This window comes from Somniosus microcephalus, chromosome 2 (genome assembly GCF_052327205.1).
Source record: "Somniosus microcephalus isolate GS21.2 chromosome 2, FLI_Smic_1.0, whole genome shotgun sequence".
NCBI lineage: Eukaryota > Metazoa > Chordata > Chondrichthyes > Squaliformes > Somniosidae > Somniosus > Somniosus microcephalus.
The window spans coordinates 348,057,537-348,085,511 of record NC_140988.1 but is presented as its reverse complement, the minus strand read 5'-3'; the positions used below and the strand labels follow the sequence as shown (position 1 = coordinate 348,085,511).

The 27,975-nt window shown below is 46.1% G+C and overlaps 1 protein-coding gene across 1 annotated transcript in view; it reads left to right on the top strand.

Moving 5' to 3' along the window:
* LOC147123671 (uncharacterized) overlaps window positions 1-27,522 on the top strand; it is a 37,994-nt gene extending 10,472 nt beyond the window's left edge. The window contains exon 6 of the mRNA XM_086004816.1: window positions 27,215-27,522. Coding sequence (XP_085860942.1) covers window positions 27,215-27,218 — 4 coding nt within the window. The 3' untranslated portion in view covers window positions 27,219-27,522. The remainder of the gene's footprint in view (window positions 1-27,214) is intronic.
* Window positions 27,523-27,975: the final 453 nt, after the last annotated feature.

Here is a 27,975-nt window from a genome sequence, read left to right as displayed (position 1 = left end):
AAGCAGGCAAATAGAGCTGAGGTACAGATCAGACAGGATCTAATGAGTGGCAGAACAGGCTCAAGGGTCTGAATGACTTACTCCTGTTCCTATGTTCCTATAGAAATGCAATATGAACAGGATGACAACCATTCAAATATAAATAATGAGATATAAAATTACATTAGATATCCTGAAGATTTACTTGCTTTACCTTTAGGAATAGGGAGAAATATTTCAGCACTTCCTCATGAGGATAAGTGAGCTTGGTAGAGTCCAAGATTCAACAAATTGTACATGATCATTAAGAAAAACAGGTTTACTGTGCTAAATGGCTGTTCCTCATTCCGTACTTTATTTCCTTAAAGCAGGAGCTAGTAGCTGAGTGTTGAGGAACAGTGATTGTGCCTGTTAAAATATTGGCCTGGAATTTTTAGTTGGGATGACAGTGAACTGGCAGCATTCACCGGCATTCCGCCTTGGAAACTGTCCGCAACTTCGGGATTTGGTGTATGCGAAATCCTGAAGTTGCAGTCTGTCATTGTGAGTTCTAACATGGCCTGCGCTGTGGGCCCCCCCACCACAACAAAGCCAGCAATCGCTTCGCTCCGCCGCTGACCGCAAATTCCAGGCCAATTTCTATTATCTGTTGCTTTCGGTCATAAAAAGTGTGGAACTCTTCCATCTGTGGGTTTCTCCACTCCTGTGATCAATATGGTTTTAAAACCCGAGTTCACATTCTCTCCTAGTCTTTCACTCTGCATTATGGGCATTGGCTCTTCACCTGTGTATAAGTCAAATCATAGTAGACACATCACTTTTGTGGTGGAGTTTTCTATCGTTAAGGGAATCCTAAGCTCTGTTGTTATCACAGGAAACTGCATTAAATACAATAAGTCCTGCACTAATGCTGCAGTCTATGTAAAAAAATACAAACTACTGTTCATTTTTACCAATTAGGTTAACATTACCTAGGCTCAATATATTTTACAATATTTGCAAAAGTTTATCTAAGCATTTTATGATGAAGTAGAATACTAATCCAGTGATGCCCTTTACAATATTAACAACTCCTTGAAAATACAGCTATGCTTTCAATCATTTCCTTCATTAAATTAAAGGTAGCATTTCATACTGATTAAACCGCCATATTCATTTACAAACTCAACAGCAGTGGTTTCTGGAAAGACACAAGTAAGGTGCTTTGCAGTAGCTTTGCAACAGTGCCCTTTGGTTGCTTGAGTATTTCTTAATATTCTTTATGTTGATGATTCATTGTCAGTGTGTATCGTCTTATGAGCTCTGGAACCGACCCATGCAAGGGTTCTGTTGGGTGGGAGAGTGGTATGCAAGAGTTCTTGAAATCACTCAAATCATTTTCCGTTGAGAGGATTCTATTTTTAAAGGGCATGAGGGAAGAATAAGGAAGTGGGATTATAATAGAAAAGCCCACTGAGATGACTTCCTGCTCGTATATATTTGTTGATATTGTTATTTATAATAATAATTAGTAGTAGTTGTTTCAGAAGCTAGCACCAGCATGGGCACACTGGCTTTCATGACCCTGGATATATTTCCACCCACTGTGAACACTGTAATACCCGAGATCAGTATGTCAAAATATCTTGGAGGGATTACCTTATTATAGATTCTTCCAATTTAATTCTTCCAACTTTCTGGGACTAATGAAAGAAGTTTTCTATTAATCATAATGAGGTGAGGTACACATAACCATGTTAAACCCGAGGGTAAAAAGGACACCCGAGTGACAAATGGAATTAAAATGTTTTAAATTTGATTACGTTACATTTGTTTAACTACAAATTAAATTCCCTTCAGTTTAGAAGGTAGAGGGGTAATTTAATCAAGTGCTTTAAAATGGTAAAGGGATTCGATAGGGTGGATACAAAGAAATTATATCCTCTGATGAGATACTCCAGAACAAGAAGGCATAAGTTCTAGACTTGACTATTCCAACGCACTCCTGGCTGGCCTCCCACATTCTACCCTCCATAAACTTGAGGTTATCCAAAATTCGGCTGCCCAAGTCCTAACTTGCACCAAGTCCCGTTCGCCCATCACCCCTGTGCTCGCTGACCTACATTGACCCCCAGTTAAGCAACACCGCAATTTCAAAATTCTCATCCTTTGTTTTCAAATCCCTCATGGCCTCGCCCCTCCCTATCTCTGTAATCTCCTCCAGCCCCACAAACCCCCCCCCCCCCCCCGAGATATCTGCATCCTCTAATTCTGCCCTCTTGAGCATCCCTGATTATAATCGCTCAACCATTGGTAGCCGTGCCTTCAGCTGCCTAGGCCCTAATCTCTGGAACTCCCTCCCTAAACCTCTCCACCTCTACCTCTCTTTCCTCCTTTAAGACATAAGAATATAAGAAATAGGAGCAGGAGTCGGCCATTTGGCCCTTTGAGCCTGCTCTGCCATTCAGTAAGATCATGGCTGATCTACCTCATCTCCACTTTCCTGCACTATCCCCATATCCCTTGATTCCCTTAATATTCAAACATCTATCGATCTCTGTCTTGAATATACTCAATGACTGAGCCTCCACAGCCCTCTGGGGTAAAGAATTCTAAAGATTCACCGCCCTCTGAGTGAAGAAATTTCTCCTCATCTCAGTCCTAAATGGCCGATCCCTTATTCTGAGACTGTGACCCCTGGTTCTAAAATCCCCAGCCAGGGGAAACATCCTCCCAGCATCAACCCTGTCAAGCCCTGTAAGAATTTTGTATGTTTCAATGAGATCACCTCTCATTCTTCTAAATTCCAGAGAATATAGGCCTAGTCTACTCAATCTCTCCTCATAGGACAATCCCCATCCCAGGAACCAGTCTGGTGAACCTTTGTTGCACTCCCTCTATGGCAAGTATATCCTTCCTTAGGTAAGGAGACCCAAACGGTACACAATACTCCAGGTGTGGTCTCATCAGGGCCCTATATAATTCCAGTAAGACATCTTGGGCTAGAAATTCAGTAAGGCCCCGCCAGCTTTGCACCCAGTTACCGCCCAAAGAGGGCTTCTGCGCCAATAGAGGAGTTTGCGCTGATATTCAGCGCAGCGGTAATGGCGGCGGTAGCCGGTAGCGCTGCGCCGGCACCGATGACATCATCGGTGTGCGCAGTGCCCCGGTTCCGCCCCAATACCGGCCCGACCCCCATATTTAGTTGCGACCGCCTCTTCCGCAGCGGCCGCAAACAACGTTCTGCAACCGTGGCCGTCCTGCAGCCTTAGTGGCGCTAGTTAAGGCGGAGGTGCAGCCGGCCGCTTTTTCGGCGGCCGCCCGACCGCACCTCCTTCCCCGGCCTCCTCCACCCCCCCTCCCCCCCGCGGCATTGCCGGCTGCTTTCCGCGAGCCCGGCACTTCTCCGTGGTGCCGGGCTCATTTGCCGGCACTATCAAGCGGCGATCTCCCCGTTGCAGGCACCTCCCCCTTAAGAGAAGGAGGAGGCCTGCAGTACCGCAGCCTGCCGCTCCGCAGCGGGTGGCACAGCGGCACCTACAGCGCTGAAATTCAGTTTCAGCGCCCCAAGCGGGGGCGGGCACACCCTGGAATAGCGCCCGGTTCTGACTTGGGGCGCAAAAACTGAATTTCTGACGGTCGCAACTGGCTCCACGCGCAGCGCTAACTTTTGGGCGCAAGCGAGCTGGCGGGGCCTTACTGAATTTCTAGGCCTTTTACTCTTATACTCAAATCCTCTTGTAATAAAGGCCAACATACCATTTACTTTCCTAATTGCTTGCTGTACCTGCATGTTAACTTTCAGTGATTCGTGTACAAGGACACTCCTTAAAACCTACCTCTTTGACCAAGCTTTTGGTCACCTGCCCTAATTACTCCTTATGTGGCTCAGTGTCAAATTTTTTGTCTTATAAAACTCCTGTGAAGCGCCTTGGGACGTTTTACTACATTAAAGGTGCTATATAAATACAGGTTGTTGTTGTTGTTATAATCTTATAATTAGAGATAGGATATTTCAGAGCAAAATCAGGAAACATCTTTTCACACAAAGGGTAGTGGAAATCTGGAACTCATCCCTTAAAAAGGCTGGGGATGCTGGGTCATTTGAAATTTTCAAAACTGAGATCGATATACTTTTTTAAAGTAAGAGTATCAAAGGATATGGAACAAAGGCGGGTAAATGAGGTCAAGGTACAGATCAGCCAATATCTAATTGGATGGCGAAGCAGGCTTAAGAGGCTGAAGAGCCTACTCGTGTTCCTAAAATTACTAAAGAAATGAATTCTGATTGTATGCATTTTTAAAGAAACGCATATAATCAGAATTAATTTGTACCCTTTTAAAGAAATATTTGTACAGCTCTGTTAACTTTCAGACACAGTCCTGAGAAATTCCAGTTTCATTTTTTCAGCTCAAGCCAGATGCTACATAAGCAACAATATTACAGTAAATTGGCAGCTGAGATCAGAAATAGAATTATTGCTGCAATACTAACCTCACACTAACAAAAGAAACACATAGCATGTTTTACTTAAGATTCTATTTGAACACTATCTGTTCTTGTTTTCTCTTTTGATCCCATTCTGTTTTTCTCCATTCTCTTTTTTTCTGTTGTTACAATCAAGATAAAATAGTATCTACCTAATGTATTAGATTGTGGCAAAGCCACCAAGGGACTCCTGTATAACTGTATAACTGCCTTTAACAAGAGTGCTACAGCACCAAGTTGTTTACTGTATGTAAATAGCCAGTTCTGGGTAGGTCCCAGAACCAGCGCGATGACGTCATTGCATTGGTCACGTGACATACCGAACGGCGGGAAACGTGATGACGTCAGACTGGGAGGTTCCCAGCTCAGAGCTCGTGAAGCCAGCATTAAGAAAAGACCTGTTGATTGTTTCTCCTGCATACCATTGTTTGTTCTCTAGTTTACATTAAACTTCGTTTTATTATCGGACTGACTCGACCTCAGTACTTCAGTTAGGGATCTGTCGATTCCTACATTGGTGACCCTGAAGCTTTGCGGACGATTTTTGCGGAGGACACGCAGAACAAAATGATGGATGTTAATGCAGCGACCTTGAAGCTCCCTCAATTTTGGGAACAACAGGCGGCCTCCTGGTTCGTCCAAGCGGAGGCTCAGTTCCAGCTTCGGAACATCGTGCTGGATCAGACCCGTTATCTTTACGTGGTCTCCGCACTGGACAGCTCGACGGCTTCAAGGATCATCAGCCTGCTGGAGACCCCGCCCGTAGATAACAAGTATGATACGCTTAAGGTGCAACTAATGCAGGTTTTCGGCCTCACAAAAGCGGAGCGCGCGCGACGTTTACTCACACTGCCCGGGTTAGGCGACGCCAAGCCGTCTGAGTTGATGAGCCAGATGCTCACGCTCCTCGGTTCCGTGCCGCAGTGTTTCCTGTTTCGGGAACTGTTCCTGAGCCAGCTCCCCGAGCAGGTGCAAGCAGCCCTCGCCAGGTCGGAGGCTACGGACGGTGTAGCGCTCGCGACCGAAGCCGACACCATTTATGCGGTGATGCAGCAGTACTGCGCCACCTCGAAGCATCGCGCCCCGAAGAACCCCGCCTTGGCGCCTCCACCATCTGGGCTCTGTTACTACCACGCCCGTTTCGGCCCAAAAGCCAGATGCTGCCGTCATCCCTGTAGTTTCGTTTCGCAACTACGATGGCGGTTGGAGATTCTGGGAAGTTACTTCATATCTCCGACTCCATTTCGGGCCGGCGGTTTTTGTGTGACACGGGCGCCCAGTGCAGCATCCTTCCCGCTTCGATCCTCGACATCAGGGCTGGGAGGCGCGGTTCTCCACTCCGGGCCACCAACGGCAGCGCCATTCGTGCGTTCGGGATGTGGCAGATCCCAGTGTGTTTTGGCGGGCAACGTTTCCTATGGGAGTTTATCACCGCCCAAATCGATCAGGCAATCCTCGGCCCTGACTTCTTCTGTGCCAATGACTTATTGGTTGATTTACGAAATCGCCATCTGGTTCACGCCGCCACGTCTGCCTCCATCCCGTGCTTTCGGGGTTACGGCGCGACTCACGTGGTTTCCTGCACCGTACCGGCACCCGATGACTTCGCCCGCCTTCTCAGGGAATTTCCGGATCTAACTCGGCCCATCTTCTCGGCAACGACCGCTAAACATGGTGTGGAGCACCACATCGCGACGACCGGCCCTCCGGTCTATGCCCGGGCTTGGCGGCTGGAACCCAGCAAACTCGAGGCCGCAAAGGCGGAGTTCGCCAACATGGAGCGGCTGGGGATTGTTCGCCGGTCGGATAGTCCCTGGTCTTCACCACTTCATATCGTTCCTAAGCCCAGCGGTGGTTGGCGGCCCTGCGGCGATTATCGGCGCCTCAATGAGGTCACGACGCCCGACTGGTACCCAATACCATACATCCAAGATTTCTCTGCACATTTGGTGGGCAATTCATTTTTTTCCAAGATCGACCTCGTCCGGGGGTACCATCAAGTGCCCATCCACCCCCAGGACATCCAGAAGACGGCTGTTATTACCCCGTTCGGACTGTTTGAGTTCCTCCGAATGCCGTTCGGGCTCAAGAATGCGGCGCAGGCGTTCCAGCGCCTTATGGATTCAGTGCTGCGGGATCTCAAGTTCCTGTTTGTGTATCTCGATTATATCCTGGTCGCCAGTACTTCAAAAGAGGAACATCTCGGCCACCTGCGCCTCCTTTTTCACCACCTCCATCAGCATAGCCTCATAACCCAGCCAAATGCCAATTCGGGCTGCGATAAATCGACTTCTTGGGCCACCGCATCACTGCGGAAGGAGCAGTGCCACTTCGGTCGAAGGTGGAGGCAATTGCTGCTTTTCCACACCCACAATCCGTTAAAGCGCTCCAAGAGTTCCTCGGTATGGTAAATTTTTACCATCGGTTTGTTCCCTGGGCCGCACAGCTCATGCGGCCACTCTACGAGGCACTCAGAGGGAAACCGGGGAAAGAACCTGTGGTCTGGACACCAGAGATGGATTGCGCTTTTGTGGACACGAAAGATGCTCTCGCAAACGCAATGATGTTGGCGCACCCGTAGCCTGGCGCCAGCATCGCGCTTATGACCGACGCTTCGGACTACGCCGTAGGCACCGTGCAGGAGCAATGGGTCGAAGGGACGTGGCAACCGCTGGCGTTTTTTAGTCGCCAATTGCGTCGTAATGAACGTAGCTACAGCACGTTCGACAGGGAGCTGTTGGCGTTGTTTCTGGCCATCCACCATTTCCGTTTTCTGTTGGAGGGACGCCAATTCACCGCGTTTGTGGATCACAAGCCCCTGACGTTTGCTATGGCCAAGATGGCTGAGCCGTGGTCAGCTCGACAACAACGACAACTCACCTTTATTTCCGAGTTCACCACCGACATCCGGCACGTGGCCGGCAAGGACAACGTGGTCGCCGATTGCCTCTCGCACGCGACTGTCCAGGCCATCCAGCTGGGACTCGATTATTCACTCATGGCTGCTGACCAAGCGGCCGATCCGGAAACGCAAGCTTTCCGCACCGACTCCTCCTGCCTTCAGCCAGCGGATGTGCTTTTCCACTCGGCTGGCACCTCCCTGCTCTGCGACGTCTCCTTAGGGAACCCCCGCCCGATCGTTCCGCTGTCCTGGCGTAGGAACGTTTTCGATGCCATTCACGGGCTTGCACACCCTGGCGTGCGGGCTTCACAAAAACGACTGGCGTCCAAGTTCGTCTGGAGAGGAATGCGAAAAGATGTCCGTGACTGGGCCAACACCTGCGTCGTGTGCCAGCGAGCTAAGGTGCAGCGACACGTCAAAGCTCCCGTCGCCATTTTCGAAGTACCGGAGCGGCGTTTCGATCACGTCCATGTCGACCTCATTGGCCCACTGCCACCGTCACAAGGTTTCACACATCTTTTGACTATAGTCGACCGTACCACCAGGTGGCTGGAGGCCATCCCTTTGACGTCCACCACCTCCGCGGATGTCGCCCGGGCTTTTCTCTCATCCTGGGTTGCACGGTTCGGCGTTCCGTCTGATATTTCGTTGGATTGCGGACCGCAGTTCTCGTCTGCTTTGTGGAACGCTGTCGCCTTGGGTTTGGGCACCAAGCTCCATCGGACCACGGCTTACCATCCGCAGGCCAATGGATTATGTGAGCGTTTTCATCGGTCCTTGAAGGCGTCGCTGCGGGCCAGCCTCCAGGGGGACCGCATGGATGGACAAGCTGCCTTGGGTGATGCTCGGGTTACGCACAGCGCCTAAAGAGGACCTGCAGGCATCGGCTGCCGAAATGGTTTATGGACAACCGCTCCGGGTGCCCGGTGAGTTTCTTCCATCACCAACGCGTCCTTGGTCGGCGGCCGAACAACTGCAGGCTCACCGGGCCGCAGCTCAATCTTTCCGGCCCATTCTGACGTCACATCACGAGTTGCCCACGTCACGCATTCCGCCGGAGCTCATGCGGGCCAAATTCGTTTTTGTCAGGCATGACGCCCACCATAGTCCTCTCACGCCTCCATTTACGGGCCCTTTCCAGGTACTACAGGCGGGCGCCAAGAGTTTTTTAGTGGACATCGGGGGCAAGCCTGACCACATTTCCGTGGACCGCCTCAAGGCCGCACACCTGGACCTCGAGTGACCGGTCGAGGCAGCGCAGCCACCGTGTCGTGGGCGGCCGCCCATGGCCGCCATGCCTGACCAGACTGTTCCGCAGACCAGCTTATCGTCTACCCAACCCATTCCTCTCCGGGAATATCGGAGTCGTTCGAACAGGCTTGTCCGACCGCCTCTGCGATTGACTTTTGTGGTTAAAGACACTTCTGGGGGGGCGCATGTGGCAAAGCCACCAAGGGACTCCTGTATAACTGCCTTTAACAAGAGTGCTACAGCACCTAAGTTGTTTAATGTATGTAAATAGCCAGTTCTGGGTAGGTCCCAGAACCAGCGCGATGACATCATCACGTTGGTCACGTGACATCCCGAACGGCGGGAAATGTGATGACGTCATGACGTCAGACTGGGAGGTTCCCAGGTCAGACCTCGTGAAGCCAGCATTAAGAAAAGACCTGTTGATTGTTTCTCCTGCATACCATTGTTTGTTCTCTAGTTTACATTAAACTTCGTTTAATTATCAGACTGACTCGACCTCAGTACTTCAGTTAGGGATCTGTCGATTCCTACAAGATCCCATTTTCTCACATAACAGTCATTGTAATTCAAAAATGTAATTAATTGTATGGAGCATCTTGAGATGTTCTGAAGTGATAAAGTGACATATAAATGCAAGTATTGTAACCACATTGAAAAGGTTGGCCTCTGATCAGCTGACATCTGACTTGAAAGGCCAATTAATAGTCCAGAAATTCGGGTCGGGGGCTTCCCGCGAGTGCAAGCTTCCGACCTGCACTTACCTAGTGCGCCGGCCGTTGAGCTGTGGGCCCGCGTGGGATTCTGATCCCGGGCCTGCTCCAACTGCTGGTGCGCAGTGCTTGCGTATCCCAGGGGTGCAGTTAGTTCGATGCGTCCCCTGGGATCACGTGGGCCATGGAGAGCCAATGGTAGCAGGGAATGCTTCATTCATAAGTTTGACAGGAAGAGCTGTCAAACCTATAAATACTATAAGCCCCAAGACATCACTAAAACTTCAAATACATTTTTTAAAAACATCACATTTTTAAAATAACTATAAATTGCATGAAATAACTATTTTAAACAATAATTTAAATTTTTGAAAAAATTAATTACATTTTCTAACGGGGCTAAAAATAAACTTACCTTTCTTTACAGTATTTAAAAATAATAAACCTGTGGAAAAAATGTTTTAATTAATTCACCACTTACCTTGTTAAAAGCAGGCCTTGCGCCTGCTTTTTATATGTGTAACTGTTGGAGACTCACCTTTTTTTTCCCAGGTTTTTCCGGGAGGGTAAGTTCAATACGCATGCGCTGCCTCTCTGGCGCACGCGTTCCACCTCTGAGCCCATTCTTTCAGGGGAACGGAAGTGCCGGTTTCCCGCGCATGCGCAGTGCATGCACAAAACCAGCACTTCCATTGGGCCTATGGGTGAGTACCCCATGCGTACTCACCCGTGGAGACCCGAATTTCTTGGCCATTGTACATGGCAAAAATTGACATGATCACTTCATTGACATGTTGAGATCAACCTTTGGCACGATATTCCACGTTAGACACATGAGTGGTCTCACTAGATGGGTTATCTCAACCATGGGACATGCATCTATTGTAAGGGGAATAGATAGGCATTTCTGCGGCCGCAAACAAGACTCCAGGATGGTGTGTTGCCTCCCTGGTGCAAGGGTCAAGGATGTCTCCGAGCGGCTGCAGAACATCTTGGAAGGGGAGGGTGAACAGCCAGTTGTCATGGTGCATATAGGCACAACGATATAGGTAAAAATTGGGATGAGGTCCTAAAAGCGGAATATAGGGAGTTAGGAGATAAATTAAAAAACAGGACCTCAAAGGTAGTAATCTCAGGATTGCTACCAGTGCCACATGCTAGTCAGAGTAGAAATAGAAGGATACTTCAGATGAATACGTGGCTAGAGGAATGGTGCCAGGGGGACGGATTCAAGTTCCTGGGACATTGGAACCGGTTCTGGGGGAGGTGGGACCAGTTCAAACCGGACGGTTTGCACCTGGGCAGGGCTGGAACCGATGTCCTAGGGGGAGTGTTTGCTAGTGCTGTGGGGGAGGGTTTAAACTAAAATGGCAGGGGGTTGGGAACCTGAGCAGGGAGACAGAGGAAAGGGAAACAAGGATAAAAGCAAAAGATAGGAAGGAGAAAAACAAAAGTGGCAGTCAGAGAAATCAACGGGTTAAATCAAACGTGGCCACAGTAAATAATAATTCTAATAGGTCTAAGAGCGTTAAAAAAAACAAGCCTGAAGGCTTTGTGTCTTAATGCGAGGAGCATTTGTAATAAGGTGGATGAATTGGCTGCGCAAATAGAGGTAAACAAATACGATTTGGTTGGGATTATGGAAACGTGGCTCAAGGATGGCCAAGACTGGGAACTCAACATCCAGGGGTATTCGATATTCAGGAAAGATAGGCAAAAAGGAAAGGGAGGTGGGGTAGCATTACTGGTTAAAGAAGGGATTAACACAATTGTAATGAAGGATATTAGCTCTGATGATGTGGAATCTGTATGGGTAGAATTGAGAAATACTAAGGGGAAAAAAACGTTAGTGGGAGTGGTATATAGACCTCCAAACAGTAAGGCGGAGGTTGGGGATGGCATTAAAAGGGAAATTAAAGAAGCGTGCAATAAGGGCACAGCAGTCATCATGGGTGACTTTAATCTACATATAGATTGGGCCAACCAAATTAGTAACAATACTGTGGAGGAGGAATTCCTGGAGTGTTTACGGGATGGTTTCCTGGACCAATATGTCGAGGAACCAACCAGAGATCAGGCCATCTTAGACTGGGTATTATGTAACGAGAAAGGATTAATTAGCAATCTTGTTGTACGAGGCCCCTTGGGTCGGAGCGATCATAATATGATCAAATTCTTCATTAAGATGGAGAATGAAGTAGTTGACTCAGAGACAAGGGTCCTCAATTTAAATAAAGGAAACTACGATGGTCTGAGGAGCGAGTTGGGTAGGATTGATTGGGGAATGTCACTCAAAGGGTTGATGGTGTACAGGCAATGGCAAACATTCAAAGACCGAATGGATGAGCTACAGAATTTGTTCATCCCAGTTTGGCATAAAAATAAAACAAAAAAGGTGACTCTACCGTGGCTAACAAGGGAAATTAGGGATAGCATAAGATCCAAGGAGAGGACATATAAATTGGCCAGAAAAAGCAATAATCCTGAGGATTGGGAGCAGTTTAGGATTCAACAAAGGAGGACAAAGGGATTAATTAAGAAAGGGAAAATAGAATATGAGAGTAAGCTTTCAGGGAACATAAAAACTGACTGTAAAAGCTTTTATAGATATGTAAAGAGAAAAAGATTGGTGAAGTCAAGCGTAGGTCCCTTGCAGTCAGAATCAGGGGAATTTATAATAGGGAACAAAGAAATGGCAGACCAACTAAATACATATTTTGGTTCTGTCTTCACAAAGGAGGACATAAATAACCTCCCAGAGATGCCGAGGAACATAGGGTCTGATGAAAGGGTGGAACTGAAAGAAATCAGTATTTGTAGGGAAATGGTGTTAGGAAAATTGATGGGACTGAAGGCCGATAAATCCCCAGGGCCTGATAATCTACATCCCAGGGTACTTAGATGCATTGCTGGTCATCTTCCAGAACTCGATAGACTCTGGAACAGTACCCATGGATTGGAGGGTAGCTAATGTTACCCCACTATTCAAAAAAGGTGGTAGAGAAAAAGCGGGGAATTATAGACCGGTAAGCCTGACATCGGTAGTGGGGAAAATGCTAGAGTCCATTATAAAAGATGTAATAGCAGAGCACTTGGAAAGCAGTGACAGGATGGGACGAAGTCAACATGGATTTACGAAAGGTAAATCATGCTTGACTAATCTACTGGAATTTTTTGAGGATGTAACTGGTAAAATAGATAAGGGAGAACCAGTGGATGTGGTGTATTTGGACTTTCAGAAGGCTTTCGATAAGGTCCCGCATAAGAGATTAGCGTGCAAAATTAAGGCACATGGGATTGGGGGCAGGGTATTGACTTGGATAGAGAACTGGTTGGCGGACAGAAAGCAAAGAGTTGGAATAAATGGGTAATTTTCCGAGTGGCAGGCAGTGACTAGTGGGGTACCGCAAGGACCGGTCCTAGGACCCCAGCTGTTCACAATATATATTAATGATCTGGACGAGGGAATTGGATGTAATATCTCCAAATTTGCAGACGACACAAAGCTGGGTGGGAGGGTATGCTGTGAGGAGGATGTCGTGAAACTCCAGTACGATTTGGACAGGTTGGGTGATTGGGCAGAAACTTGGCAAATGCACTATAATGTGGATAAATGTGAGGTTATCCACTTTGGTGGCAAAAACAGGAAGGCAGATTATTATTTGAATGGCAATAGATTGGGAGAAGGGGAAGTGCAAAGAGACCTGGGTGTTCTTGTGCACCAATCGCTGAAGGTAAGCATGCAGGTGCAGCAGGCGGTTAAGAAGGCAAATGGTATTTTGGCCTTCGTAGCAAGAGGGTTCGAGTACAGGAACAAGGATGTCTTGCTACAGTTGTACAGGGCCTTGGTGAGACCGCACCTTGAGTATTGTGTGCAGTTTTGGTCGCCTTACCTGAGGAAGGACGTTCTTGCCATGGAGGGAGTGCAGCGAAGATTCACCAGGCTGATATCTGGGATGGCAGGAATGACATATGAGGAGAGATTGTGTCGATTGGGCTTATACTCACTGGAGTTTAGAAGATTGAGAGGGGATCTCATCGAAACCTATAAAATTCTGTCAGGTCTCGACAGACTAGATGCAGGAAGGATGTTTCTGATGGCCGGGGAGTCCAGAACCAGGGGTCATAGTCTAAGGATAAGGGCTAAGCCATTTAGGACTGAAATGAGGAGGAATTTCTTCACCGAGAGAGTGGTGAACCTGTGGAATTCTCTGCCACAGAGGGCGGTGGAGGGCAGTTTATTTAATATATTCAAGAAAGAGTTGGATATATTTCTTAAGGCTAAAGGGATCAAGGGATATGGGGAGAAGGCAGGGACAGGGTACTGAATTTGGATGATCAGCCATGATCTCATTGAATGGCGGAGCAGGCTCAAAGGGCTGAATGGCCTACTCCTGCTCCTATCTTCTATGTTTCTATGTTTCATCCAAGGCTCAATTAAAACAGCTGTTCCCAGTGGCTAAGGGCGATAGAGGTTTAAACAATAACAGTCACCACCCTTATGCAGTCCCCTAACATATTCAAATAAGTTAGTGTTATGTCATGCTTTACAGGGATAGTAACATATTCTTGTGATTTTTGGTTGGCTGTTCATTTTTTACAAATAGACTCATGATAATATAAACCACACTTCTTAGTGAATTGTCAGATTTTGGCTTTGCATTACTGTTCTTAATTCAGTAAAAATAATAATTGTATTCAGCAAATGTTGAATAATTGAATTCAGCATTTAAATCAGATACCCACCTGGTTTCTTGAGGTAACAGGGGACTTATAAAACAGATCCCTCTTGTGCCTGTGTGCCAAATCCACTCCTATTTCTACATTAAACTCTGTAAAGTGCATTGGGTTTTTAAGGTTAGGGTACCAGCCTATTTCTTTTTGATGATGAGAAATGGTAATTTTTGATCACAAAACAACATAAATTCTAAAATGTTTTAATTCATTTTTCCACATCCACTTTCAGTTGAGTTAAATCTGTTACAGTCAGTCCCATTGCCTCTAAATGACTCACTCCCTCTATCAAATGGACAGGATAAATTCTGGAGGGTGTTATGTAGCTTCAAGCACTGTTCTATGATATTTTTGATCGTTCTCTTTAATGAAAGAACCAATCAATGTTCCAACATCCCACAGAAAGAGTTTAGAAACAGAGAAGGCCTGATAAAGACCATAGAAAGTTTTACTGGATCAAAATCATCATTCAATGTTTTACTACTCTTCTTCCCATTTAAAGTGTACAACACCCATTTACTTGGAGATATTTCTTCACTTAGTTTGTCAATTGAACAAAATTGTACCATGTCAATGGGAATCAGGGGGACAACTCTCCACTGGCTGGACTCCTACCTAGCACAAAGGAAGGTGGTTGTCGGAGGTCAATCATTACAGCCCCAGGACATCACTGCATGAGTTCCTCAGGGCAGAGTCCTAGGCCCAACCATCTTCAGCTGCTTCATCAATGACCTTCCCTCCATCTTAAGGTCAGAAGTAGGGATGTTTGCTGAGTTAAGTGTTAAGTTCCATTCGCAATGCCTCCGATTATATAGCAGTCCATGCCTGCATGCAACAAAACCTGGACGACATTGAGGCTTGGGCTGATAAGTGGCAGGTAACATTCGCGCCACACAAGTGCCAGGAAATGACTATTTCCAACAAGCAAGAGCCTAACCACCGCCCCTTGACATTCAGCGGCATTATCATTACCGAATCCCCCACCATCAAAATCCTGGGGGGGTCACCATTGACCAGAAACTTAACTGGACCAGCCACATAAATACTGTGGATACAAGAGCAAGTCAGAGGCTGGTATTCTGTGGTGAGTGTCTCACCTCCTGACTCCCCAAAGCCTTTCCACCATCTACAAGGTAAAGTCAGGAGTGTGATGGAATACTCTCCACTTGCCTGGATGAGTGTAGCTCCAACAACACTCAAGAAGCTCAACACCATCCAAGACAAAGCAGCCTGCTTGATTGGCACCCCATCCACCACCTTAAATACTCACTCCCTCCACCACCGGCGTACCGTGGCTGCAGTGTGTACCATCTACGCGATGGGATACAGAGGGGAGCTGAAATAGGGGGTGATGTGCTGCCAATTATAGAGAAAAAAACAAGTCAGCTTGGTAAACAGGGCAAATATATAAGGGCAAGGCTGGATGGCATCTATTTTAATGCAAGGAGTCTTGCAAATAAGGTGGATGAACTGAAGGTGTTGATAAACACATGGGAGTATGATATTGTTGCTATCACGGAGACATGGTTGAGGGAGGGGCAAGACTGGCAGCTCAATATTCCGGGGTACAGAATCTTCAGGCAAGACAGAGGGGGAGGTATAAGAGGAGGGGGTGTCGCAATATTAATTAAGGAGTCAATTACTGCAGTAAGGGGGGATGATATATTAGCAGGTTCCTCTAATGAGGCCATATGGGTAGAGCTTAAAAACAAAAAGGGGGCAAGCACTTTGCTGGGAGTGTACTATAGGCCTCCAAACAGTCAGGGGGAGATAGAGGAACAGATATGTAGGCAAATCTCAGAGAAATGTGCAAATAATAGGGTAATAATAATGGGGGATTTCAACTTCCCCAATATTAACTGGGATAGTCAGAGTGTGAAAGGCTCAGAGGGTGTAGAATTCTTAAAGTGCATCCAGGAGAGCTTTTTGAGCCAGCATGTAGAAAGTCCTACAAGAGAGGGGGCGGTACTGGACCTAATTCTAGGGAATGTGGCCGGCCAAGTGGAAAAAGTGCTAGTAGGTGAGCACTTTGGTGATAGTGACCATAATATGGTAAGATTTAAGGTGGTCATGGAAAAGGACAGGGATGGGCCGGAAGGTTCTAAATTGGGGGAAGGCCGATTTTAATAGGATAAGGCAGGATCTGGCCAAAATGGACTGGGATCAGCTACTTGTAGGAAAATCCGCATCGGAGCAATGGGAGGCTTTCAGAAGGGAGATTGAGATCATACAATGGCAACATGTTCCCGTAAAGGTCAAGAGTGGTTCCAAAAACCACAGGGAACCTTGGATGTCAGGGGATATACGAGAATGGATTAGGAAAAAAAGGAGGGCTTTTGGTAGATACAAAAGGCTAAAGACGGAGGAAGCCCTAGAGGAGTACAAAAAGTGCAGGGGGATACTTAAAAAAGAAATTAGGAGATCAAGGAGGGGCCATGAAATAACACTGGCGAGCAAAATAAAGGAAAATCCTAAGATGTTTTATAAGTATATTAAGGGTAAGAGGATAACTAGGGAAAAAATAGGGCCCATTAGGGACAAAAGTGGCAATCTGTGTGTGGAGCCGGAAGATGTAGGAGGGGTTCTAAATGAATTTTTTGCATCTGTTTTCACTATGGAGAAGGACGATGTAGACATAGAAATAGGGCGGGGGGACTGCGATATGCTCGAACATGTTAACATCGAGAGGGAGGAGGTATTGGCGGTTTTAGCTGGCCTAAAAATGGATAAATCCCCAGGCCCGGATGAAATGTATCCCAGGCTGCTGTGTGAGGCAAAGGAAGAGATTGCGGGGGCTCTAACACATATATTCAGGACCTCTCTGGCCACAGGGGATGTGCCAGAGGACTGGAGAACCGCTAATGTAGTACCATTATTCAAGAAGGGTAGTAGGGAAAAACCGGGGAACTACAGGCCAGTGAGCCTAACATCAGTGGTAGGAAAATTATTGGAAAAAATTCTGAGGGACAAAATTTGTCTCCACTTGGAGAGGCAAGGATTAATCAGGGATAGTCAACATGGCTTTGTCAAGGGAAGATCATGTCTGACTAATTTGATTGAATTTTTTGAGGGGGTGACTAGGTGTGTGGATGAGGGTAACGCAGTGGATGTGGTATACATGGATTTCAGTAAGGCCTTCGATAAAGTCCCGCACAGGAGACTGGTCAAGAAGGTAAGAGCCCATGGAATCCAGGGTGCCTTGGCACATTGGATACAAAACTGGCATAGTGGCAGAAGGCAGAGGGTGATGGTCGAAGGTTGTTTTTGTGACTGGAAGCCTGTGGCCAGTGGGGTACCACAGGGATCGGTGCTGGGTCCCTTGCTGTTTGTGGTCTACATTAATGACTTGGATATGAATGTAAAAGGTATGATCAGTAAGTTCGCGGATGATACAAAAATTGGTAGGGTGGTAAATAGTGAGGAGGGTAGCCTCAGTCTGCAGGACGATATAGATGGGTTGGTCAGATGGGCGGAACAGTGGCAAATGGAATTTAACCCGGAAAAGTGCGAGGTGATGCACTTTGGGGGGACTAACAAGGCAAGGGAATACACAATGAATGGAAAGACCCTAGGCAAGACGGAGGGTCAGAGGGATCTGGGTGTGCAAGTACACAGATCCCTGAAGGCGGCGGAACAGGTGGATAAGGTGGTAAAAAAGGCATATGGGATACTTGCCTTCATTAGCCGAGGCATTGAATATAAGAGCAAGGAGGTTATGATGGAGCTGTATAAAACACTGGTTAGGCCACAACTGGAATACTGTGTGCAGTTCTGGTCGCCACACTACAGGAAGGATGTGATCGCGTTAGAGAGGGTGCAGAGGAGGTTCACCAGGATGTTACCAGGGCTGGAGCGCTTCAGCTATGAAGAGAGACTGGGCAGATTGGGTTTGTTTTCCTTGGAGCAGAGGAGGCTGAGGGGGGACATGATTGAGGTGTACAAAATTATGAGGGGCATAGATAGGATGGATGCTGAGGAGCTTTTTCCCTTAGTAGAGGGGTCAATAACTAGGGGGCATAGATTCAAGGTAAAGGGCGGGAGGTTTAGAGGGGATTTGAGAAAGAACTTTTTCACCCAGAGGGTGGTTGGAGTCTGGAACTCACTGCCTGAAAGGGTTGTGGAGGCAGAAACCCTCACAACATTTAAGAAACATTTGGATGAGCACTTGAAATGCCATAGCATACAAGGCTACGGACCAAATGCTGGAATATGGGATTAGATTAGACAGGGCTTGATGGCCGGCGCGGACACGATGGGCCGAAGGGCCTCTATCCGTGCTGTATTACTCTATGACTCTATGACACTGCAGCAACTTGCCAAGCCTTCTTTGGCAGCACCTCCCAAACCCGTGACCTCTACCATCTAGAATGGCAGCAGGTGCATGGGAACACCATCACCTGAAAGTTCCCCTCCAAGTCACACACCATCCTGACTTGGAAGTATATCGCCAATCCTTCATCGTCGCTGGGTCAAAATCCTGGAACTCCCTCCCTAACAGCACTGTGTGAGTACCTTTACCACACGGACTGCAGCGGTTCAAGAAGGTGGCTCACCACCACCTTCTCGAGGGCAATTAATAATGGACAATAAATGCTGGCCTCGCCAGCAATGCCCACATCCCAGGAACTAATTTTTTTTTTAAATGCTGTATAGTAAAAGAATCATACATGTAAAGTACTTTTCCCAAAGGACTTGTTGATTCCACTATCATATGTATGAATATTTGAAACAATAAAATACTCTATAAAGTAAAACATATTTTCACTAATACAAAGAACTGGAAAACATTACATTTGAGAATTTCTCTCTTTAAAAAAGTAAGTGGTGTAGAGACATAATTGCTCAGACTGAAACCGATACGATTACAATTACAAACCACATGCTCTACTTATTAAATTCTCTGTTTCCAAACTTTCTTTGCGTGGATATTGAAAGTGACATTTTTCTCATTAGTGGGAAGAAGATTATCATGACTGCATTTCTGACTTGGAAAAGACAGAAATAGTGCAGTAAAGGAAAGAATTGGCATTTATGTAGTGTTCTCAGGACATTCCAAATCGCTTGGCAATCAACAAGTTACTTTTGAAATGGTCAGTAGGTCAGATTGGTACTGCCTAGGTCAAACCTTGTACAAAAATACAATCATACACTATAGCCGCCAACTCATCAACATGATACTATCATAGCCTTTATTAACAAAAGCTGGCAAGAGAAGAATCCTATTACGTATTCTCTTCAGGACCATAAACAACTGCCAACCAGCCTAGTGACCAAGATACCAGATTGACATTTGTGTGACCTTAGTCTCAACTTTGGGGATAATGTAGGACAAGTGTTAGCTCTGAAACTGCTAACAGTTCCAGGGAAAGGCTTCCTGGACTAGTCAGTTTTTCTTAGCATTTCAGCTCATGCACTATGATGTTGAAACATGCCCTAACATTACAGTAATAAACCTACTCACTGTTGAAATTAAACACTTATTCAAATTAAATAAGTTTTCAAACTTTACTTATAGTATTGTGGAAGAAGGTTGTTCAGAGCCCACGTCTACTTTTTTCCCCATCTTTTCATCACCTTACCTAGTTTCTCTTTTCTTTCACAATTTTAACTCGCGTTATATTTATTATTTTTTTCTTTCTTACCATTTTTTCACCTTATTTCTCCACAATTTTTAAACCTATAAATGTTAAGCAGCAGCCAACTTCCTGGCACCATGGGTGGATTTGCTGCACAGGACAGGAGGAAAAAGAATGGGAGAGCTATAGTAATAGGGGATTCTATTGTAAGGGGAATAGATAGGCGTTTCTGCGGCCACAAACGAGACTCCAGGATGGTGTGTTGCCTCCCTGGTGCAAGGGTCAAGGATGTCTCGAAGCGGCTACAGAGCATTCTGGAGGGGGAGGGTGAACAGCCAGTTGTCGTGGTGCATATAGGTACCAAAGATATAGGTAAAAAACGGGATGAGGTCCTAAAAGCTGAATATAGGGAGTTAGGAGGTAAATTAAAAAATAGGACCTCAAAAGGTAGTAATCTCAGGATTGCTACCAGTGCCACGTGCTAGTCAGAGTAGAAATAGAAGGATATTTCAGATGAATACGTGGCTAGAGGAATGGTGCAAGGGGGAGGGATTCAAATACCTGGGACATTGGAACCGGTTCTGGAGGAGGTGGGACCAGTACAAAATGGACGGTTTGTAACTGGGCAGGACTGGGACCGAGGTCCTAGGGGGAATGTTTGATGGTGCTGTGGGGGAGGGTGCATCAGTCGCTGAAGGTAAGCATGCAGGTGCAGCAGGCAGTTAAGAAGGCAAATGGTATGTTTGCCTTCGTATCGAGAGGGTTTGAGTACAAGAACAAGGATGTCTTGCTGCAGTTGTATAGGGCCTTGGTGAGAGCACACCTTGAGTATTGTGTGCAGTTTTGGTCGTCTTATCTGAGGAAGGATGTTCTTGCCATGGAAGGAGTGCAGCGAAGATTCACCAGGCTGATACCTGGGATGGCAGGAATGACGTATGAGGAGAGATTGGGTCGATTGGGCTTATACTCGCTGGAGTTTAGAAGAATGAGAGGGGATCTCATTGAAACTTATAGGGGGAGAAATTGGGTGAGTAGCGCCACCTGTTAGCGCCTAAAGAGGCAGTCAGTGGCTGTAGTGCCACTGGCTGCGCCTCCCGCAATATTCAGCAGGGGCGCTAATGGTGGCGTTAGCCTTTTGCGCTGCGCCGCCACCGATGACATCATCGGTGTGCGCAGTGCCCCATTCGCGCCCTAATCGCGATATTTGGTAGCGAACGCTGCTGTAGCGCCGTTCGCTACCCGTGCCCGGTTCACGGGGCCTTGCTGCGCCGGCAGAGGTGCAAGTTAAGGTGGAGGTGCGGGGCGGCCGCTTTTTTGGTGGCCGCCTGCCAGCACCTCCGTCCCCGGCCTCCTGGTCCCACCCCCCGCGGCATTGCCGGCTGTTTCCCAAGAGTCCGGCCCTTCTCCTTGGTGCCGGGCTCTTTTGCCGGCACTCGCGATTGGGGCTCGTGCTGCTGCAGGCCCCTCCCCCTTAACAGTGGGAGGAAGGCCTGCAGTGCCGCAGCGTGTGGCGCTGTGGCACGTAGCGCTGCGAAATTCACTTTCAGCGCCCTAAGAGGGACGCGGAGCGCCTCGAGCCGCGCCCCGTCTCCCTCTAGGGGCACTTCAACTGAATTTGCGGCGATCGCTAATGCGGCGATCGCAGCGCAAATTCCAGCGCCCAGGCGAACTTTGCGCCGCTTGGGCGCCTCAGGCCAATTTCTAGGCCATAAAATTCTAGACAGACTAGATGCAGGAAGCATATTCCCGATGGTCGGGGAGTCCAGAACCAGGGGTCATAGTCTAAGGATAAGGGGTAAGCCATTTAGGACAGAGATGATGAGGAATTTCTTCACCCAGAGAGTGGTGAACCTGTGGAATTCTCTACCACACAGTGCAGTTGAGGCCAATTCATTAAATATATTCAAGAAGGAGTTAGATATATTTCTTAAGGCTAAAGGGATCAAGGGATATGGGGAGAAAGCAGGGACAGGGTACTGAATTTGGATGATCAGCCATGATCTCATTGATTGGTGGAGAGGCTCGAGGGGCCGAATGGCCTACTCCTGCTCCTATCTTCTATGTTTCTATGTAAAATGGCAGGGGGTTGGGAACCTGTGCAGGGAGACAGAGGAAAGGAAACATAGAAACATAGAAGATAGGAGCAGGAGTAGGCCATTCAGCCCCTCAAGCCTGCTCCACCATTCAATGAGATAATGACTGATCATCCAAATTCAGTACCCTGTCCCTGCCTTCTCCCCATATCCCTTGATCCCTTTAGCCTTAAGAAATATATCTAACTCCTTCTTGAGTATATCTAACTCCTTCTGCTGGTTGGGGATTCTAGGACTAGGGGGCATAGTCTAAAAATTAGAGCCAGGCCTTTTAGGAGTGAAATTAGGAAACACTTCTACACACACAGTGGTAGAAAACAAGGATAGAAGCAAAAGACAGAAAGGAGAAAAGCAAAAGTGGCAGTCAGAGTAATCAAGGGTTTATTTCAAACATGGCCACAGTAAATAATAATTCTAAAAGGTCTAAGGGTGTGAAAAAAAGAAACCTGAAAGCTTTGTGTCTTAATGCGAGGAGCATTCATAATAAGGTGGATGAATTAACTCTGCAAATAGATGTAAATGGATATGATATGATTGGGATTATGGAAACATGGCTCCAGGGTGACCAGTGCTGGGAACTCAACATCCAGGGGTATTCAATATTCAGGAAAGACAGGCTAAAAGGAAAAGGAGGTGGGGTAGCATTGCTGGTTAAAGAGGGGATTAACACAATAGCTCTGATGATGTGGAATCTGTATGGGTAGAGCTGAGAAATACCAAGGGACAGAAAACATTAGTGGGAGTTGTATACAGACCTCCAAACAGTAATGCGGAGGTTGGGCATGGCATTAAACGGGAAATTAGAGATGCATGCAATAAGGGCACAGCAGTTATCATGGGTGACTTTAATCTACATATAGATTGGGCTAACCAAATTAGTAACAATACTGTGGAGGAGGAATTCCTGGAGTGTATACGGGATGGTTTCCTGGACCAATATGTCGAGGAACCAACTAGAGATCAGGTCATCTTAGACTGGGTATTATGTAATGAGAAAGGAAAAATTAGCAATCTTGTTGTGCGAGGCCCCTTGGGGCGGAGCGATCATAATATGATAGAATTCTTCATTAAGATGGAGAGTGAAGTATTTAACTCAGAAACTAGGGTCCTGAATTTAAATAAAGGAAACTACAATGGTATGAGGTGCGAGTTGGGTACGATTGATTGGGGAATGTTACTCAAAGGGTTGACGGTGGATAGGCAATGGCAAACATTTAAAGATCGCATGGATGAACTACAGAATTTGTTCATCCCTGTTTGGCATAAAAATTAAACAAAAAAGGTGAATCAACCGTGGCCTTCAAGGGAAATTAGGGTTAGCATAAGATCCAAGGAGAGGACATATAAATTGACCAGAAAAAGCAGCAAACCTGAGGATTGGGAGCAGTTTAGGATTCAACAAAGGGATTAATTAAGAGGGGGAAAATAGAGTATGAGAGCAAGCCTGCAGGGAACATAAAAACTGACTGTAAAAGCTTCTATAGATATGTGAAGAGAAAAAGATTGGTGAAGTCAATTGTAGGTCCCTTGCAGTCAGAATGAGGAAAATTTATAATGGGGAACAAAGAAATGGCAGACCAATTAAATACATACTTTGGTTCTGTTTTCACAACGGAGGACACAAATAACCTCCCAGAGATGTCGGGGAACATAGGGTCTAATGAGAGGGAGGAACTGATAATCTACATCCTAGGGTACTTAAGGAAGTGGCCCTAGAAATAGTAGATGCATTGCTGGTCATCTACCAAAATTCGATAGACTCTGGAACAGTACCCATGGATTGGAGGGTAGCTAATGTTACCCACTATTCAAAAAAAGGTGGTAGAGAGAAAATGGGGAATTATAGACTGGTAAGCCTGACATCGGTAGTGGGGAAAATGCTAGAGTCCATTATAAAAGATGTAATAGCAGAGCACTTAGAAAACAGTGACAGGATCGGACAAAGTCAACATGGATTTACAAAAGGTAAATCATGCTTGATTAATCTACTGGAATTTTTTGAGGATGTAACTGGTAAAATAGATAAGGGAGAACCAGTGAATGTGGTGTATTTGGACTTTCAGAAGGCTTTCGATAAGGTCCCGCATAAGAGATTAGCGTGTAAAGTTAAGGCACATGGGATTGGGGGCAAGGTACTGACTTGGATAGAGAACTGGTTGGCAGACAGGAAGCAAAGAGTTGGAATAAACGGGTCTTTTTCTGAGTGGTGGGCAGTGACTAGTGGGGTACCGCAGGGATCGATCCTAGGACCCCAGCTATTCACAATATATATTAATGATCTAGACGAGGGAACTAGATGTAATATCTTCAAGTTTGCAGATGACACAAAGCTCGGTGGGCGTGAGGAGGATGTCGTGAAACTCCAGTATGATTTGGACAGGTTGGATGATTGGGCAGATGCATGGCAGATGCAGTACAGGAAACTTTCGATTTACCGGCACCTAAATAACTGGAAATCTCGGTTAACCGGCAAAATTCAGGAGTAGGTTCAGGTAAGTTTTATTACTTGCCTTCCTCGATCTGTTGCTGTGCAAGGGTGTGGCTGCAGCTGTTGCTAAGCTACAGAGACGCTTGGAACTTGTGGCCATTGTTCTGAACCTGTTGCTAAGCAACAGGGTTTGTTGCTTTATACGGAGCTCTCAGCTCCGTATCTTTTACTATAGCTCTCGGTTATCCGGAATTTGTGATGAACCGGCATCACGTCGGTCCCGTCGGTGCCGGATAAAAAAAGGTTTCCTGTATAATGTGGATAAATGCGAGGTTATCCACTTTGGTGGCAAAAACAAGAAGGCAGATTGTTATCTGAGCGGCAATAGATTGGGAGAAGGGGAAGTGCAACGAAACCTGGGTGTCCTTCTGCATCAGTCGCAGAAGGTAAGCATGCAGGTGCAGCAGTCGGTTAAGAAGGCAAATGGTATGGTGGCCTTCGTAGCAAGAGGGTTCGAGTACAGGAACAAGGATGTCTTGCTGCGGTTGTACAGGGCCTTGGTGAGACTACATTTTGAGTATTGTGTGCAGTTTTGGTTGCCTTATCTAAGGAAGGATGTTCTTGCCATGGAGGGGGTGCAGCGAAGATTCACCAGGCTGATACCTGGGATGGCAGGAATGACTTATGAGGAGAGATTGGGTCGATTGGGCTTATACTCGCTGGAGTTTAGAAGAATGAGAGGGGATCTCATTGGAACTTATAAAATTCTAACAGGACTAGACAGACTAGATGCAGGAAGGATGTTCCCGATGGTCGGGGAGTCCAGAACCAGAGGCCACAGTCTAAGGTTAAGGGTAAGCCATTTAGGACAGAGATGAGGAGGAATTTCTTCACCCAGAGAGTGGTGAACATGTGGAATTCTCTACCACAGAAGGCAGTTGAGGCCAATTCATTAAATATATTAAGAAGGAGTTAGATATATTTCTTAAGGCTAAAGGGATCAAGGGATATGGGGAGAAGGCAGGGACAGGGTACTGAATTTGGATGATCAGCCATGATCTCATTGAATGGCGGAGCAGGCTCGAGGGGCCGAATGGCCTACTTCTGCTCCTATCTTCTGTGTTTCTATGTTAAATGTACCGGTTTTCCAGTGTGTTAGATTAACTCCACCTCCATTCCCAAGTGTGGGACCCACATTGTTGTTCCTTGATTTGGAAAAAAATCAGCTACATAAGTAGGAATTTAAATTTGCATAAATAAAAAAGGAAAGCAACTGCAAAGGCTGGAGATCTGAAACAAAAATAGAAAATGTTGGAAATGTGCAGCAGGTCAGTCAGCAGCTGTAGGGAGAAAGGAAAGCAAAAAAATTACATTTATATAGTGCCTTTGATATCCTCAGGACATCCCACAGTGCTTCACAGCGGTGGAATTGCTTCTGAAGTACAGTCACTGTTTAGGCAAATGCGGCAGCCAACTTACGCACAGCCAAGTCCCACAAACAGCAATAAGACGAAGGACCAGTTCATTTGCTTTTGGTGTTGTTGGTTGAGGGGTGACTGGTGTCCAGGACACTCAGGAAATTCCCTGCTCTTCTTTGGAACAAGTGTCATGAAATATTTTACGTCCACCTGAAGAGGCAGCTGGGGCCTCAGTTTGACATCTCAGCTCATCAAATACATCCTTTCCAACAGCACTCTGCCACTACTACACTGGAGTCTCAGCCTAGATTACATACTCAAGTCCTGGAGTGAAATGTGTAAGGGAGTGGAGAACAAACAGAATAGATGCTCCAATCATAAAAGAGGAGGTTAATGGTTTAAATGATCTGCACCTTGCTTAAAAAAGCCAGGAATTGTTATATGACACAAAACATCATCTCAATAACGCAATAAAAAGCATTATAAATACCAAAAAACATGCAAGTAGCTAAAATGGTGAGGTCAGTTTTATGATGAGGTTTTTGTGTTGGCCACTTCACTCCTGTGATGGGATAACTCTTTGCAGTAACCAATGAAGAGCTTCCATTGCAGAAAAAAACACTTTCAAAAAGTTGAATTTGTTCTCGGTTTTAAAAATTATATTAAAAACTCTAGAACTATGCCCACATAACAAAAGTCACTTTGCTTTAAATAGTAATTCATTGTGCAAAACACTTTGAGATGTTTAGACGCAAAATTTGCTATATAAAACGCAAGTTATTGTAATCTTACAAGAAATTTACTAATGCAATTTTGTAAAAGCTTCTGCTTTATCAAATGAGAGTAGCCAGCGTCTCCTAGACGATGAATCTGCATATTTAGCCAGTCGTACAATGACAGCTGTGGATCAGAGCTCAGACTTTCTGAGGTCACAGCCTCCATTACAATCACCGCAGTAATCGACAAGCTTGTGTCACATTTAAATAAAAAGTGGAAACTGTAAACACTGGAAATAGGAAATACAAAATTCTGGAAATGCTCAGCAGGTCCATTGGCATTGTGAAGATAAAAGGCAGGCTATGATGGTTCAGATGCGTCCCCTTCGATCAGACTTGAACTATGTGCACTTTCACACTGCGTTGGGGGTGAGTGGGAGAGGTTAGATCTTAAGGGCTAAAAATTGAGTAGCGCGCCCTATGGTTAACTTCGCTACTTTTAGCGCCCCGGAAAAATTTGCGCCCTCGCGATGGAAATTGAGTGGTAGCGCCCCAAGAGGGAGGTGGGTGCTGCTGGAAGTGCCCTGCCTCCCTCTTGGGGGCGCTGCAAGGGAATATCACGGCGCGAACGGGAGGCACACAGCAAACGGATTTTTCCCCCCAAGTATTTAGTTCCCTCCAAATAACTTTCATGTAGATGAGGCAATAATTATGTTTTTAATGGGGATAGTGCGGGAAGGTGGAGTTGAGGTGGAAGAGCAGCTATGACCTATGATCTTATTGAATGGCGGAGCAGGCTCGAATGGCCTACTCCTGCTCCTATTTCTTACGTTCTTAAAGTTATGTTAGTGCATTTTTTTGCTGTGATTCTGTTTTCCGTGTTGTTACTGTTAGGTACGGTTTACCATTCCATATTTTTGTTTAAATTTATTCCAGGTAATTAACACATCAAATGCATCACAGGACCATCGTGCAGAGGAAGGACCAGAATGTTATCTCGAACTTTTTTGTGCTCTTGAAAGTTGCAGTCAGAACTTTATATCATTGAACTCGACGTTTCACCTCGACGTGCCACCTTGCTATCTCATTGCAGTTCTATTTCTTTTGTTTTTTGGAAACTGGGAAGAAACTTGCACCTCGCTGCACTCAGAGGGTACACGTCTTCGAGCCATTCCTAGCAGATTTAGATGTGTTTCAGGCTTCAACCTTTGTTTCTCCCAGGAGATTACATGGCTGCGGGGGTGGGTGGGAGGTGGGAGGTGGGGGTGGGGGACGGGGTGGCGATGGTGTATGAAGAAGTGTTTACATGATGGTCCGGCCATCATGGAGCATGGGGCATGCTTGATGGACCAGCTGGTCTTTTCCTGCCAATCAATTTTGTATGTTCAAAATATTCTTCAGGTAAATGCTACAATGATGGATGTAAAACATTTTCTCCCTGTAATGTCTCCCTTGTGTTTACTATTTAGTAATATTGGTGTAGATTATTCTATTGTTTGCTGTTTGTATCATTGCAGAAAGTGTAAAATGTATATGGTAACGTTGCGGCTGAAAAATCGGTAATTCTGTGTGTTTTAAAACAATGATAATTAAAAAGAAAAAATTATTTCCCGTGTGTGTAAATTAAATAAGAGTCGATTTCCAGTTAGGTGTCTGGTTCAGAAAACTGGCCTCTGGGGATTGCAGGGTAAAATATT